Source organism: Plutella xylostella, chromosome 19 (genome assembly GCF_932276165.1).
Source record: "Plutella xylostella chromosome 19, ilPluXylo3.1, whole genome shotgun sequence".
Lineage (NCBI taxonomy): Eukaryota > Metazoa > Arthropoda > Insecta > Lepidoptera > Plutellidae > Plutella > Plutella xylostella.
The window spans coordinates 7,436,374-7,449,702 of NC_063999.1; the positions used below are offsets into that span (position 1 = coordinate 7,436,374).

At 39.0% G+C, this 13,329-nt stretch overlaps 3 protein-coding genes across 4 annotated transcripts in view; 1 reads left to right on the forward strand and 2 right to left on the reverse strand.

Moving 5' to 3' along the window:
* Positions 1-2,964, reverse strand: part of LOC119690635 (probable beta-hexosaminidase fdl) — a 74,476-nt gene extending 71,512 nt beyond the window's left edge. The window contains exon 1 of the mRNA XM_038106370.2: positions 2,334-2,964. The gene's annotated coding sequence lies outside the window, so the exon portion shown is untranslated. The remainder of the gene's footprint in view (positions 1-2,333) is intronic.
* Positions 2,965-3,615: 651 nt separating this feature from the next.
* Positions 3,616-8,732, reverse strand: LOC105390706 (uncharacterized oxidoreductase YjmC). The gene is made up of 9 exons (XM_038106382.2): positions 8,579-8,732; positions 7,501-7,664; positions 6,941-7,129; positions 6,275-6,390; positions 5,963-6,061; positions 5,579-5,665; positions 5,105-5,213; positions 4,575-4,735; positions 3,616-4,077 (listed from the first exon to the last, which is right to left on the reverse strand). Exons 2-9 carry the CDS (start codon positions 7,649-7,651, stop codon positions 3,910-3,912), a joined length of 1,080 nt encoding a protein of 359 aa, XP_037962310.2. The 5' UTR covers positions 7,652-7,664; positions 8,579-8,732; the 3' UTR covers positions 3,616-3,909.
* A 549-nt stretch (positions 8,733-9,281) lies between these two features.
* LOC105390707 (uncharacterized oxidoreductase YjmC) lies at positions 9,282-13,077 on the forward strand. 2 transcript variants are annotated; one of them, XM_048627888.1, is made up of 9 exons: positions 9,282-9,393; positions 9,471-9,629; positions 9,767-9,955; positions 10,292-10,407; positions 10,726-10,824; positions 11,077-11,163; positions 11,344-11,452; positions 12,041-12,201; positions 12,677-13,077. In XM_048627888.1, exons 2-9 carry the CDS (start codon positions 9,479-9,481, stop codon positions 12,836-12,838), a joined length of 1,074 nt encoding a protein of 357 aa, XP_048483845.1. In that variant the 5' UTR covers positions 9,282-9,393; positions 9,471-9,478; the 3' UTR covers positions 12,839-13,077. The 2 variants fall into 2 exon arrangements, with proteins under 2 accessions (XP_048483845.1, XP_048483844.1); XM_048627887.1 differs by having other exon boundaries at positions 9,295-9,393; positions 9,468-9,629.
* Positions 13,078-13,329: the final 252 nt, after the last annotated feature.

Consider the following 13,329-nt stretch of genomic DNA (forward strand, 5'->3'; position numbering starts at 1 on the left):
CGAGAAATTTATTCTCCAGCGTTTATTTCGTTCCACTTAACTTCCTAATTGACATCTAGCATTAATAATATGGTATAATTGTATAGGATATATATAATTGTATATTTGTTTATTATCTCAGTAAATAAAACCAGTTGAAAGTAATTTTTCCAATTTCAATAATACGTGTTTACGTGTATTACGCCCTAACTGTCATCAGAAGAGAGAGTGCAATGCCATAGAAAAATACTTCCTTCCGACGAATATATTTCAAAATGGACAACTTATACGGATTTGTCGTCACTTTTTTGCTCACTTGAAAAGAGCTATCCAACGTTGTATGTCTCGTCTTTATTGGACATAAGTCCCAAATCGCCCAGTGTCCTTTAAGAAAATAATATAATTTTAAGGTGGAATTTCACCAAACGCTAAACGTATTTAGTAGCCAGTCAAACGTCTGTCAGTTAGTACAAAATGTATTTAAAATTTGATTTAAATACAATTTTAAATACATTTAGCGTTCGGTAAAATTGACCCTTATTAATATGAAAACGTTGAATTTGGAATAGATTTGTCATTACTTGCCTACTACAGAGTGTTGCAAAAAGGATATACTAAGCCGAATCCTTCATGTGGAGCATGGTATATCTAAGCCCGAAACTGAAATCAGAATTTCAAAATTATTATATATAATATATTATCTTTAATTTAAAATAATATGTATTTGTTATATTAATCGTTAACGGTTTATCTATGGGCCTTAGTTGCTTGATTATTATTGTTACTTACTGAAAGTTCCAGACTTCCGATCCTATGCGATCATAGGATCGGAATGAGTTGTGAAACAGGCCCAGGGCTGACCTGCAAGGCTGTAACCTTTGCTGTTTGTTGATATTTTCTGAGCTTCATGATTACAGCTTATTTTAAATATGCCTTTCAATTTTTTATGTAGGTACATATTTAAAAGTTAGCTGATAAAAAGGAAATTTGAGATTTTTTAGCTTAGACCTAGTAGTCTTTCATACTTTCTATTTATATGCAGATATTTAAAGACAGACTATCCATTGTCAACTAAAAATAGCCCGGGTATAGTGATTCATAATTTTGAAAGACTGTACATTGCTAAACAACACAGTGTTCCAAATTGGTTTTCTGTTATTGGTGAACCAACTGTTATTTTTTTTTATCTATGTTGGACAAACTGCAGGTGCATGATTGTATCATTATTAATCATCCCACAATACTTTTTTATTATCAGGCACTCCATCTAGATAGTAATTTTGGGTTATCTTTGTTGCATTAAAATGAAGATAATAATAATATACTCAATGATAAAATAAAATATGTCACTAAACTTATCATTCTTTGTAATGATATCAATGCTAAAAAAGAGCATCATAGGATGTTATTATCACTACTTTTAGCATATTTATGAGAAACTAACTAACTAAATCAGTTTATGATTTCAATCATGTAATGCCAAAGTTTTTCGAGATAAGTAAACTTACTTACCTATGTTTAATGTTTCTTTGAATGTAAAAGCACATACACTCACGGGCAAAGAAACAGTTCCACTTAAAAAATGCAGACACCAAAGGGCCGTCATTTTATAAAACTTTTAATAGGATATTTGAAAAAAAATGTTCTGATGCACCGTTAAATGTACTATTGCAGAAGGCATCATTAAGTTAGTTTTTTCCGTTTAAGAGTTATTTGATGATTTCCTCAATGGAACTGTTTCATTGCCCGTGAGTGTAATAATATGGCAAAATTCTTCAATTGAATTGTAACATGTGAACCCACTGAATTGTGAATAAGAGCATGACACACATTATCTGTTATGTAGTTATACTCCAACACGTCTCAACCTACACACACCTATAAAATTTGTACTTTACTGAGCTTTAAATATAATTTGTTTTGGAGAACAAGCCTAACAATGTCTAAAAATAGATATAGAAAATATCTTTCTCATATTAAAATGGTTATGTATTAGTTAGGATTTTAATTCAAATATTGGCAAATCAAATATATGATATTATATTTGAGTTATTGAATAAGTATTTAAAACAAAAGTCATGTAAGTATAAAACAAACCAGATTAAAAACATTACACCTACAACAATAACCAGCTAAATTATTAGGTGCTTACTAAGTACACGGAGTCATTCTAAATATATTTTAATTTTTTTGTTATCTTCATTCTTGATCATGCAACTAACATCAAGGATTTTTCTTCATAAAAATGATTGTATGGAAGCAGTATTCTCAGCCAGTGTCTGTAAAATTATACACCAGTTTCGAGGTTATTAGGTGAATTTCTAGAGAGAAATGTGTGTAATGTTGTAACTTACCACTCGGTATGTTGTGCTGATAATTGCAGATATCACGATTTTGATTCACAAATCACTCAAATAAATCAAGAAATCTGGGTAAATGCCAACGGGAAAAAATATTATATACCAATGTTCGAAGCACAAATATTGTTTCACTTCACAATACACAAATCTCTGACACTTAAATATCTACGATTAAAGTTTTTATCAGATCTTCAATTGTTTTAATTTAAATTAAATACTCACAAAACAATATCACGTAAAATCAAAACAAGAAATTTGACATTTAAGATTTTTGGCTGACAGTCATTGACTTTGACAGCTCAAAGCTTGGGATTTATTTTGATGCATTTACGAAAGTTACTTTCGATATTTTAAAGTTTGTAAAAAGTAGGCATCTTTTCTAGTTAACTTATAAAGTTTATTTCACCTATAACTATTTAAATATTGTGCCATATATGTGTTGCCAAATAAATAATAGCGATTTAACTACTGTGATTTATACGTTCACGCGCGTAGTTAGTACCTCATTCATTCGCTCGGGCAACACAGACAGTCACAGAACCCAAACGACACAAACTAGCACTATAAGCGCGCGCCGTGCACTGATAAAAATATCCTACTTCAGTAGCCAAACCAATATCTGAACAGTCTGCCATCCGGTATAAAATTTCAATATATTTGTGTTTTTTTATCATAATAGCTAAGTATATCAGGGAAAGCCTGAAGATAATCATAATAGATACGTAATGAAGTACGTCCTCCAATACTTAAGTAGTTACCTAACTCCATACTTACCTGAAGATTTGGTATATAGATACCGGTTTGTATCTATTAGTTATACCAAATCCATACCGCCAAAACCTGCGTTATTCTCACTCTTCACATCATGCTTGGTTGTTGGTTGGCCGTGAAGATTTGGAGTTTGTTCCATATTATGGTATTTATTGCTGGGCCCTTACTAACAGCCAGGCCATGGCTCGGCGACCCTGTGCATACCCTGGCTATGGAACTTACTATCGTTCCACCAAAATTTAATCACGTTTTCCTTTTCTGTATCCAACAACTATTGATGAAGAAATGGTTGATGCCGGAAAACACGTTTATCTTGCTGAGGTGCGGCCAGAACTAATAAAACTGGCCCAGGCTCGCCGATCTTGTTTACAACATTAGAACATGTCTCAGAACTCTCAGGATAATAGGGTGACATGGGTTTCCGTTTCAGACACATGTCTACACTACAGATATCGAAAAAAAAACACGCGGGTAATTATTGTAAAGAAGCATATTTTTTATATACTAAGATTAGTATCAAATTATATACAATATACTTAGGTAAGATAAGCTTTTCAAAAATCTCTCCGATAGATAGGTATTCCTACCAAGAAACGAGCAAATGTGTGTTAGTATTACTGAAGACGGGACGGGGCATGTATAGTATACAGGATGTTTGGCACAGGGACCGACCTTTTTTATTGTAGAGATGAGAGAAATTCCTATCTTTGGTACCTTTATTAAAACTATTGTTGAGATATATTTTTTTTAACTTTTTTCTGTAATTTGTCCAGCAAGAGTATCCTTGCAGCCATATAAATCAATCGGTCTCTTCGACAGCCATGGGCTTGACTTGGAGCCGCTCAGCCAGGGCTGCGCTGGCTTGGAGCTGCTGCTTTAAGTAGGTCACGGTGCCCCTGCAGTCCGTGTCTGCAGCCGCCTTGCGCTCCTTGTCTCCTGGTGCCAGCACTGGCAGGGACGGGTCCGTCTGGAAGGAGGAATGTTATTGTGAACTTTGTGGGATTTATGATTGAACTAAATTTTTTTTGGGCCTAATGACAAGATTTAGCTAGTACTTACCTAATTCACAGGTGTTTAGCGCTGTCAAACGCCGACAAAATCTGTCAAATTTCATTTTAAACGCTTGTTGAACAGTTTTCAAGTTTTTTGTGGTAGTTGTGCTAGTAGTAGACAGATTATGTTTATGACCTGACCAAACCAGGAATTCAGGAACACAAGCTTATGTTCTGTTTCAGATATAAGTACCTCAATGCCCCTAGCCCTCAAATCCTACAGTAGAAGATACTAGATTCAATTCGGGAATATCCCTCTTAGAGTGACATGGTCAGATGGTCACGCTGAGAGATCGGGTACCTTGGGCTGTGGTGCCTCTACCTATACCTAAGTACCTTACCCACTTCGATCATAATAATTGACATTTATTACTTAACTTTTCCCAAGTACCTAGATCATCAAACATCATACCGGTTTCAGCTGCCGCCAATGCTGCATAGACTCATTCATTCGGTCGCCGAAGCCTGGGGCGAAGCACCCTGGGTCCAGAGCCACGAAGCAGTGGCCGAGGTCCGCCGGACCACCGTCCCCGCTGTGCGACCAGGAGCGGATGTGGTGACCGTACTTGGAGCCTGGAGTAGGGGATGGGAGTTATACTACTGGTGGTGGCATGAAGTACGTACTTCATGTTAGGCATTCGAGCTGGAACAAGGGCTCCAGGCTTTACTTTAGAGTGACATTACTTTGCATGATTTAACAGCATTGCTATAGAGCCAACTTCAGATGTTCTAGCTAGACAGTGGGGTTACCACCGGCCCACCCACGCTCGCATGCGTCGTGGACGCGAGGCTAGCTTCTAATAGGTGACGTAACTTTTATGGATCTGCTGACGGATGTTTCACAAGTGAGCGACCTGTTGGTACGACGGCAGCAGGTATCTGACATCTTTCCACACTTTCTCATTCTTCAAATCAAATCAACAGACTGAACAATGGATGTACCTGAACTTATTCCGCAAAACAGCTCTACCATGGCTGCGAGTCCGTAGCCTTTGTATCCTGAATTCATTTCTCCACCTCCCAACGGCATGAGGCAGGCGGTATCGTAGGCCTGGAATTTATAGAGATTGAGGAAATTTAGTTATGAGCAAAGGCAAAGATACATCGATAGCGATAACTACCCAAAGCCAAAGGAGGTACCGTACTCTATACTCTGTACATCTAGATAAGATGTACTACTACTATGTGATTGTTGCCGAATAGTTTTACAAACGAATTAAATAAACAATGTGTACACTGTACAGGGTAGGAAGCAACGCTCCTTTGTCTTGTTTGAGTCTCTGGAGAGAGGTCTCTTTAATAAATGCAGATTAAACAATGGGTAAATTGAAGGAGTCTGAAATAAATATTGATTGAATTACCCAATTAAAAAGGCTTACACACCTAGGTTTTACAATAGGTACTACTACTACTAACCAGGTCAGCGTCAGTGGTCTCTCTTCCGTCAGGCCCCTGTGCCCAGCCCGGGGGCAGCGGCTCTCCCTTCCGTCGCTGCATCTCTATCTGGAATCAGAACAAATCTATGATATTGCTGAACCAATCTTACTAAACTGTGTTCTAGCTGCATCATCATGAAGCTCACTATGGAAATAATTCTACAGTTGAGAAGGAAGTAGACGAATATGGACCGTATCAGACGCTGTAAATTTCTAGTCTTTTACTGCTTAAGTACAAGAATCTAAAGGAAAGAGGTCTACGTACAGAAACTGCTGATGTTCAGCTTGACTTCCCAATTTAATATTGGATGTCTAATTCTCTATTGTTTACTAAAGTCAATTGCAAAGTCTTGGTCTACCTCACCTTACCAACAGCTACAGCTGTAGTGGCCATGTCTAAGTAGAAAGTCTCCCCCTGTGCCGCCGGGGCCACCACTGCTATCGGGTTTGTTCCAAGTGCAGACTGGAAATAAGAAGATCCATGTAAGGAGGGGTTTATGTTATGTATTACATATTAACTACGTATACGACGTACAGAAACTAGTAGTAATGAAGAGGTTACCAATGGTGCTCCATAGTTATGATAACCATGTAGTTTATAATCATTATTTATATAAATTTATACTTTATACAAGCTATATAGAAGGAAAGGATGTATCATGAAAGGTAAGTTCACCTCTTTACTTCTGGTAGGTGCCATGAGTGGAGAGGTGTTAGTGAAGACCATTCCTATGAAGCCCTGGTCAGCTGCCTTTTGCGCCCACCAACCAGCTATGCCGAAGTGGTTCGCTCCTGAAATAATCACAAATCCAGGTCAATTAGGCACTTACGTCATATTCGGAATCTACCAGAGTAATACAAAATTACTTTACATTTACAGTTGTGGGGACATCTCACACGAGGCTACCCGTCCCAAGCTTGGCAGAGCCTGTAATATGGGTATCCGACAGTTGATATATTTATATAGATACATATTGTATGTACTATATTACATGTATTGCCCCGGCCAGCCCCCGTATTTTGTAACTTTTTGAGAGTTAGCAACCGGTGACAATTGGTATCAACTTAGAGACTTATTAACCGAAAACACCAAAAATCTTAGTGAAAGAAATATGCAAGAAGCCTAACAATATATCCTTACATTCAACATAAACGTTTGTGAAATCAGATAAGTCAGTAAAAAGTTATTAATTAATAATGCTCTAAGTTGTCAGCCATTTTATACCAACCAACCCCACTCGGAGTTACATAATACGGGGGCAGGTAGCGAACCCGGGACCTTCGGCATAGCAGTCGGGGTCACTGACCACAACGTCATTCGGTCGTCCAATATTCTTCTTACCTTTCACAGTGACCCATCCAATGCCAGTCGTCTTCGCTTTCTTGATGGCCAGGTCCATGGCGAAGTGGCTGGACGTGGCTCCAAGCACGGAGTGGGCGTCCACCCACGCCGTGGAGGCCGTCTCCTTCAGCACCCGGGGCTCCTTGTTGGGGGTGCAGGCGCCTGATACGATGTCGTTTATGTAGTATTCTGGAAATTGATTTTGAAAGATGTTTCATGGGGGAGAACTTCTTGGAGCGAAGATGTCATGACAAAGAACAAGCCAGCTAACCACCAGACCAGACGCCTATGGCTTATGCAATCCAGCCTTCTATTCATCCTTGTGGTGACGTGACTCTATTGTCCCCGCTATACTTTGTCAAATTAAAAGTGATCCAGCAAACAATCATCCACTACTAGACCGAGGCGAGGCCACTCTCTAGATGCTATAGAACCCTGTCGCAAGGCGTCCTTTTGAAGCGTTTAGATTATCGGTAATTAGGTTTCAATGTTCGTAGAAACTCGTCCATCCCCAGTTATCGGTTCTTCAACATATTAAGGAAAATTAAGAGTCCACGCACCAAACCTATTAAGTCCATGGCTGGGATGTCCCAGGCGGTCTGCCTGGAGCAGCAGTTCCGCCGTCTGCCGCGCAGCCTTCGCGTTGGTGCCGACGGTCTTGAGGCAATCCGTCATGAAGCGCAGCACCTCCGCCGTCGCTACCTTACCCATGCTTGTACTGGACCTGGAATTGTAGAGCTAAGATTTTAACGGCATCAAAATCAATTTGTACCTATTCTTGTATTCTTATTCTTGGCTTTAGATCTACATAAATGTAAAGACAAGTAGACAAGAAGCAATCATATTAGGTACTCACTTGTTAATTATTTTTAAGTTTTAACATTGGTATTTTTTGCCAGCGTATTTTTACAGGTAAGTAGGTACCTATATGGCCAGGGAACTGTTTTGTAATCCGTGGTATAGGTAACCTCTACTTTATTAAATAGTTATCAACGTCATTGTTACTGCAAGTGTGTAGTTGTGTACTCGGCTTTGAACACTCTGCAACTAAACTATCTATACGAACCGACTGGTATCTCTCTCATTGTGATAAGGTTCAAAATGATGTTCCTATTTATTATGCCAATGAACTTGAAATTAAATTTATAGTAATTCTAGAAGTGTGACCCTGATCCACAGTAGTTAATGATTCAAAGTTGTGATAAACGTGTTTGGGAGTGGATACTTAGTACTTACTCTCTTACTTACTGAATTTAACGAGATGTACCTAATTGACTAATATTATTTATATAATTAAGTAGTTATTAGCTACTTAAGTAACTAAGTATAAGTATTAAAAATACCTAAGTTGGTACTTTACCTACCTATTCCTGAGTTTTGATACATAGATAATTGATTAGTGTAGGTACTTATGTAGATACAAATACATACACTTAGGTACCTACTTATTTGCAGAATTCCTGATATTAGATAAGATAAAACAACAAACAAATTTTGATTGTTAGTAAACATAACCTCTTCAGTAGGTACTAGCTGATAGATGTAGTAAGTAAATGATGTAGCAAAGTGCCGAAGAAGATTACTCTATCTATCATAGCCAGGACGTAACAATACAAATCTCATAAATGTATTAAGTACCTTGTCTTATCAGCCGAATATCACAGTTACACGCAAACTAAAGGAAAACTTTAGACGGTTTTATTCACTAAACTAACGTGCGCTCTTACTGTAGCGATCATAGAGACTGGTTATACCTACGCCTGATAGGTATTACTAAGCCGGTTACTGTGTAATAATACTACTAACTGTTTGGATTGCGAATAAATAAATACATTTGTTACAAAGCGACAAACGCGTTGAGAAACCGTGCTTATTTCTATCGTATAATGAACCATTATTGCTTCTACATATAATGCTGTGATAAGGGACTTCAATTGAACGGGTTACTAATGGTTAATGGTTGTTGTAATGCTGATGACCTGCTGCATTGTCAGGTTCCTCAGTTCTTGTCCTGGAATGACATGTCAGTAGTTAGCTACTTTATGAATAATATAAGTAGTAACTAATATTAATTATAATAAATTAGGTATATATTCATGATGACGACATTATAACGGCATTGTAGTATGGAGTTATATGGACGAGTTCACACATTTATTACAGGAATAATGTGTATTCGCCCCCAACTAAACCTATCCTGTAAATCAGATTTTGTGTGGATGACCATTAGCGGCATTCTTAAAATTATACTTAGATTACACAATAAAGTGCCTAGGTAGGTAGGTACGAGGGGATGTTTTCGTTGTAAGATGATAAGTTTGTATGTTTATTTACGGTCAATACGAGATAACCCTTCGTAATTTTCTATCCAGTACCTATGTTGCATTTCGGTAGTTCAGTCGTGTGGATAAGAAAGTGTAGTTAGTCGGTCTTTATAGCTTCATAAACACAGTGTGAGTTATATTGTTACCCTGTGCATCTACGCGCACCAATCATGATAAAGTAATCATCCGTATCCTCCAACCAGAAGCCGCGACGATGCCGGAGGTCCGTATTGCCGAGGTGCGAAGGTTCATGGTGGACTGCCTGGTGGCAGCAGGGGCGCCGGAGCACGCGGCCGGAGCTCATGCTGATCTGCTGCTGCACGCTGACGTCACAGGGCATTTCAGCCATGGACTTAATAGGTTAGGTGAGTCATCATCAGCTAACTATAATCGGCCCTCTACATCCAACAGTAACATCAGCTGATACCTAAGCATTGTTTTGCCCCCTTCCAACTCTACAAGGATCCTGATACAAGTTATTTGTTACCACCGCTTCTTCCAGAGTTCTACATCCGTGACATAAAGTCAGGGGCGACGGACGCCACCGCGACGCCTGTGATCCTCAAAGAGGCAGCAGCTACAGCCTGGGTGGACGGCCGGGACGCGCTGGGCGCTACGGTCGCCAACTTCTGCATGGACCTGGCGATACGGAAGGCGAGACACGCTGGCGTCGGATGGGTGACTGCTAAACGTTGAGTATTATCTTCTGTACGTAGCTGAACGAGGACCGTCACGTGTTATGTTGTCTAGCCCACTGGGCCACCGCTCTTATAGGTACCAGCGTGGACAATAATAATACACAGATGATAAGAAAATATTAAAACAATAAGTGGATTTTCTTCCTAATAGTCAAAGCTTCTCCACTGAGTCTTTTCTAAGAAGAGACAATATCGTCCGGTCTTCCAAAGTTTTTCATATTGACGTAGTGTTATGATAGTATTACCTTACATAATGGAGGTAAACAGTTGTGTCTATACTTTATTAGCCAATCAAAGGACAAGGGTCTTCATGGTGTGTACTGTTCCAGGGTGCTGTCACTTCGGTATGGCGGGCTACTGGGCGCTGAAGGCAGAGCGAGAGGGCCTCATAGGTCTGGCCTTCACCAACTCCTCACCCATCATGGTGCCCACACGGTCCAGAGAAGTGAGTGTCTGTAGCGACAAATCCGTTACTCATTATTGAGAAAAAAAGAGAATTATGCGCCTAGAGCAAGAAGCTGTCTGGACATTCTAGACTAGATGAGTAACTAGGTACTAAAGAGTTATTGTGAAAACCTACATATTATATGTTCATTAAGTTTTGCTAAGAATTAAACTGAAATTAATGAAGAACCAAGGTAGGAGTATTTCCAAAAATAGATTTCAATAACATTATGATTCTTGCCTTCTTGAAGTTCTCTTACATAATTTTAGCCTAGCCTATTTTAATTTAGTTAATTACACTGGGCTTGGTTTGTTCCAGCGAGCTCTGGGCACTAACCCCATCGGCATGGCGGCGCCGGCGGCACCCGGAGACTCCCTTGTGGTAGACATGGCCACCACGGCCGTCGCCATGGGCAAGGTTTGAACATGAGATATTTATGTTATGATATTAATGGGAAAGGATGAAATGTCGTGGTTAAGACTAATTATCTCGTTCTTGTTGTTGCTTACCAAAAAAACAAAACAGGTACTTAAGTCACTATCATACATATCATACATAAAGAGATAAGTAACTATCATACATATTGAAGTAGGTATTCAATAAAATGATCAGCACACATTCAGAAATAAATACAGTCCATAAGGCTTAATATTTTATTGTGACCTACAGATTGAGGTGCAGATACACAAGGGCGAAGATATTCCAGAAGGCTGGGCGCTCGGGCCCGACGGAAAAGTGACTACTGATGCTCAAGTGGTACGTTACTAAACTTTCATAATACCATTACCACTAGTTTCGAATTAGCAACCGAAAATGATTCAGCTCTGTCTGTTGTTGGTTTCTACTGGATATTTTGATAGTAACTTGAACCGCCTTGTACATAAATATATCAAAATACGCATGAATCCTACTTTTAACTGTTATATTTTCATTCAGGCGTTTGATACTGGCTGCCTTCTCCCGCTGGGGGGAAGTGAGCAGACCTGTGGGTACAAGGGCTATGGACTGTCAGCTATGGTGGAAGTGTTCACCACTGCACTCTCAGGTATTTCGCTCTTTCCTTGTTTCATAATTTTGAAGTGTATCGACCTGACTGCGCCTGCGTTTAAATCTTGATTAGGTACAATCCTTAAAATCATACAATGTCTAGATCTCTATCCACTTCATATATACGAGTACTCGTACCTATATGGAATGCCGAGATGCCGCACTCTATAATTTTTTTATTAGACTATTGACAATATATGTATGTCATTTTTATTACTTATGTAATACAAATTAATTTTATCGTGAAACAGGTTTGGGTACTTGACTAACTATATACGAGTAACTAGTTATATACTTGACTTTAATTAAAGTGATTATAAGAGTGATTGACACTGGGTGAGATTAGCCATACTGGAGATATTTACCTATCTATGTAAATAAGTAACATAGGTATTGTAATAAACAAGGATATTATGACGACACAGGTAGATAGATATACAGTAGGTAACTATTAGAGCAATTACGGAACGATTATTCATTTTAATTCTCCAACATGTTAATATTATTCTTGCCTCAAGCCTCAGTAATAAAAAGGTTTAAGTATACTAAGGTATACTTCATCTTCAATTCTTCAACAAATCCCCAGGTGCAAAGCCGACTCACGAGGGTCGCTCGTGGGACCTGGCGGACAAGGCGGCTCCAGCGGACCTGGGCCAGTGCTTCGTGGCCATCGACCCTGGCCTCTACGCTCCGGGCTGTGCTCAGAGAGTGGCCGCCTGCCTGGCGCACTGGAGGGGGCTGCAGCCTGTGAGTGTGGCACTGTAGCTTTACGAAAGTACCTAGATTATTACCATTACAGAGCCCCTGGCGCAATTGACGGGGGCTGCAGCCTGTGAGTGTGGTCGTGGCACGTGGCACTCTAGCTTTAAGTTTCAGATATGATATGGCAGAACCAATGGCAGACTATTTCTCCGTTTATGTAAAGCTAGAGTAGCCTCGAGTAACCTTATCCTCTATTTTTGGCTAAATCAGTAAGATAGCACGTCGTATCACCTACTTAGTCGCTAGTTGTATACCTTACTATTGCCACGAAAACAATAAGTGTATCAGGTAAGAAATAAAGCGAGCAAAACAAGAAGAAGGTAAAATTAATCCTTTAGTATTTATTCTTATCTCGCTTTCAAGGAAACCCCTTTGTTTCATTAATTTCTAAATTTACACTCGTAAATGAAGTAGGTTCTTACCTATACTAACTTACCCAAGTTTTTTTTTGTGTATTTAGGTGGACCCAGCATTGCCTGTGCTGGTACCAGGCGACAAGGAGCGCATGAGCGCGGAGGAGACTCGACGGAGAGGCACCGTCTCGTACGCGCAGGCGCAAGTTGACAAATGCAACCGCGTGGCCGAGTCGCTAGGAGTTCCATGCTTACACGTGGAATCATAAAATGAATAGAAGAGATATCTACCTATCTATTCATAATAAAAAATCATGGACTTGAAGCCAGCTACCTCTAATACCTAACCTGCCACCCTTCAGATAGTGGGAGGTCGAAGGAACTTTAATTTATTAAGTATGTTTGCTAGACAAGACTTTCCTAGGTGGCCTACCATAAGTGTTGCATTATGTATTGTAGTGAAGGTATTTAAGGGAGAATTAAAAAATAAGTAAGGTATTTAAGTCATGCATTCATTATTTATTTATCCATCAACAGTTAATCATACATCACCTATTTTAATTAATAGTATTGCAACTTAAATTCGCACTTAACTTACCACTAACCTAATACATAAATCTATCTAGTGTAACTTATGTTAAGTAGGTAGGTATATGACTTATGAGATATTGCGTAGTAAAATACTTTGTACCTAAATTATGGAAACCAAGAATAAGGAGATCAGTATACATAAAACTTTGGCGTACAATACAATTAGTTA

What these genes read in the sequence shown, in the direction of transcription:
- LOC105390706 (XM_038106382.2), bottom strand. Translation starts at nt 7,651, where the DNA reads ATGGGTAAGGTAGCGACGGCGGAGGTGCTGCGCTTCATGACGGATTGC. An exon ending in TGGATGGGTCACTGTGAAAG is followed by an intron (nt 6,391 to 6,940) that starts GTAAGAAGAATA and finishes TGATTATTTCAG; the next exon opens with GAGCGAACCACTTCGGCATA. An exon ending in CACCTACCAGAAGTAAAGAG is followed by an intron (nt 6,062 to 6,274) that starts GTGAACTTACCT and finishes TCTTATTTCCAG; the next exon opens with TCTGCACTTGGAACAAACCC.
- LOC105390707 (XM_048627888.1), top strand. Translation starts at nt 9,479, where the DNA reads ATGCCGGAGGTCCGTATTGCCGAGGTGCGAAGGTTCATGGTGGACTGC. An exon ending in CGGATGGGTGACTGCTAAAC is followed by an intron (nt 9,956 to 10,291) that starts GTTGAGTATTAT and finishes GTACTGTTCCAG; the next exon opens with GGTGCTGTCACTTCGGTATG. An exon ending in ACTGGAGGGGGCTGCAGCCT is followed by an intron (nt 12,202 to 12,676) that starts GTGAGTGTGGCA and finishes TTGTGTATTTAG; the next exon opens with GTGGACCCAGCATTGCCTGT.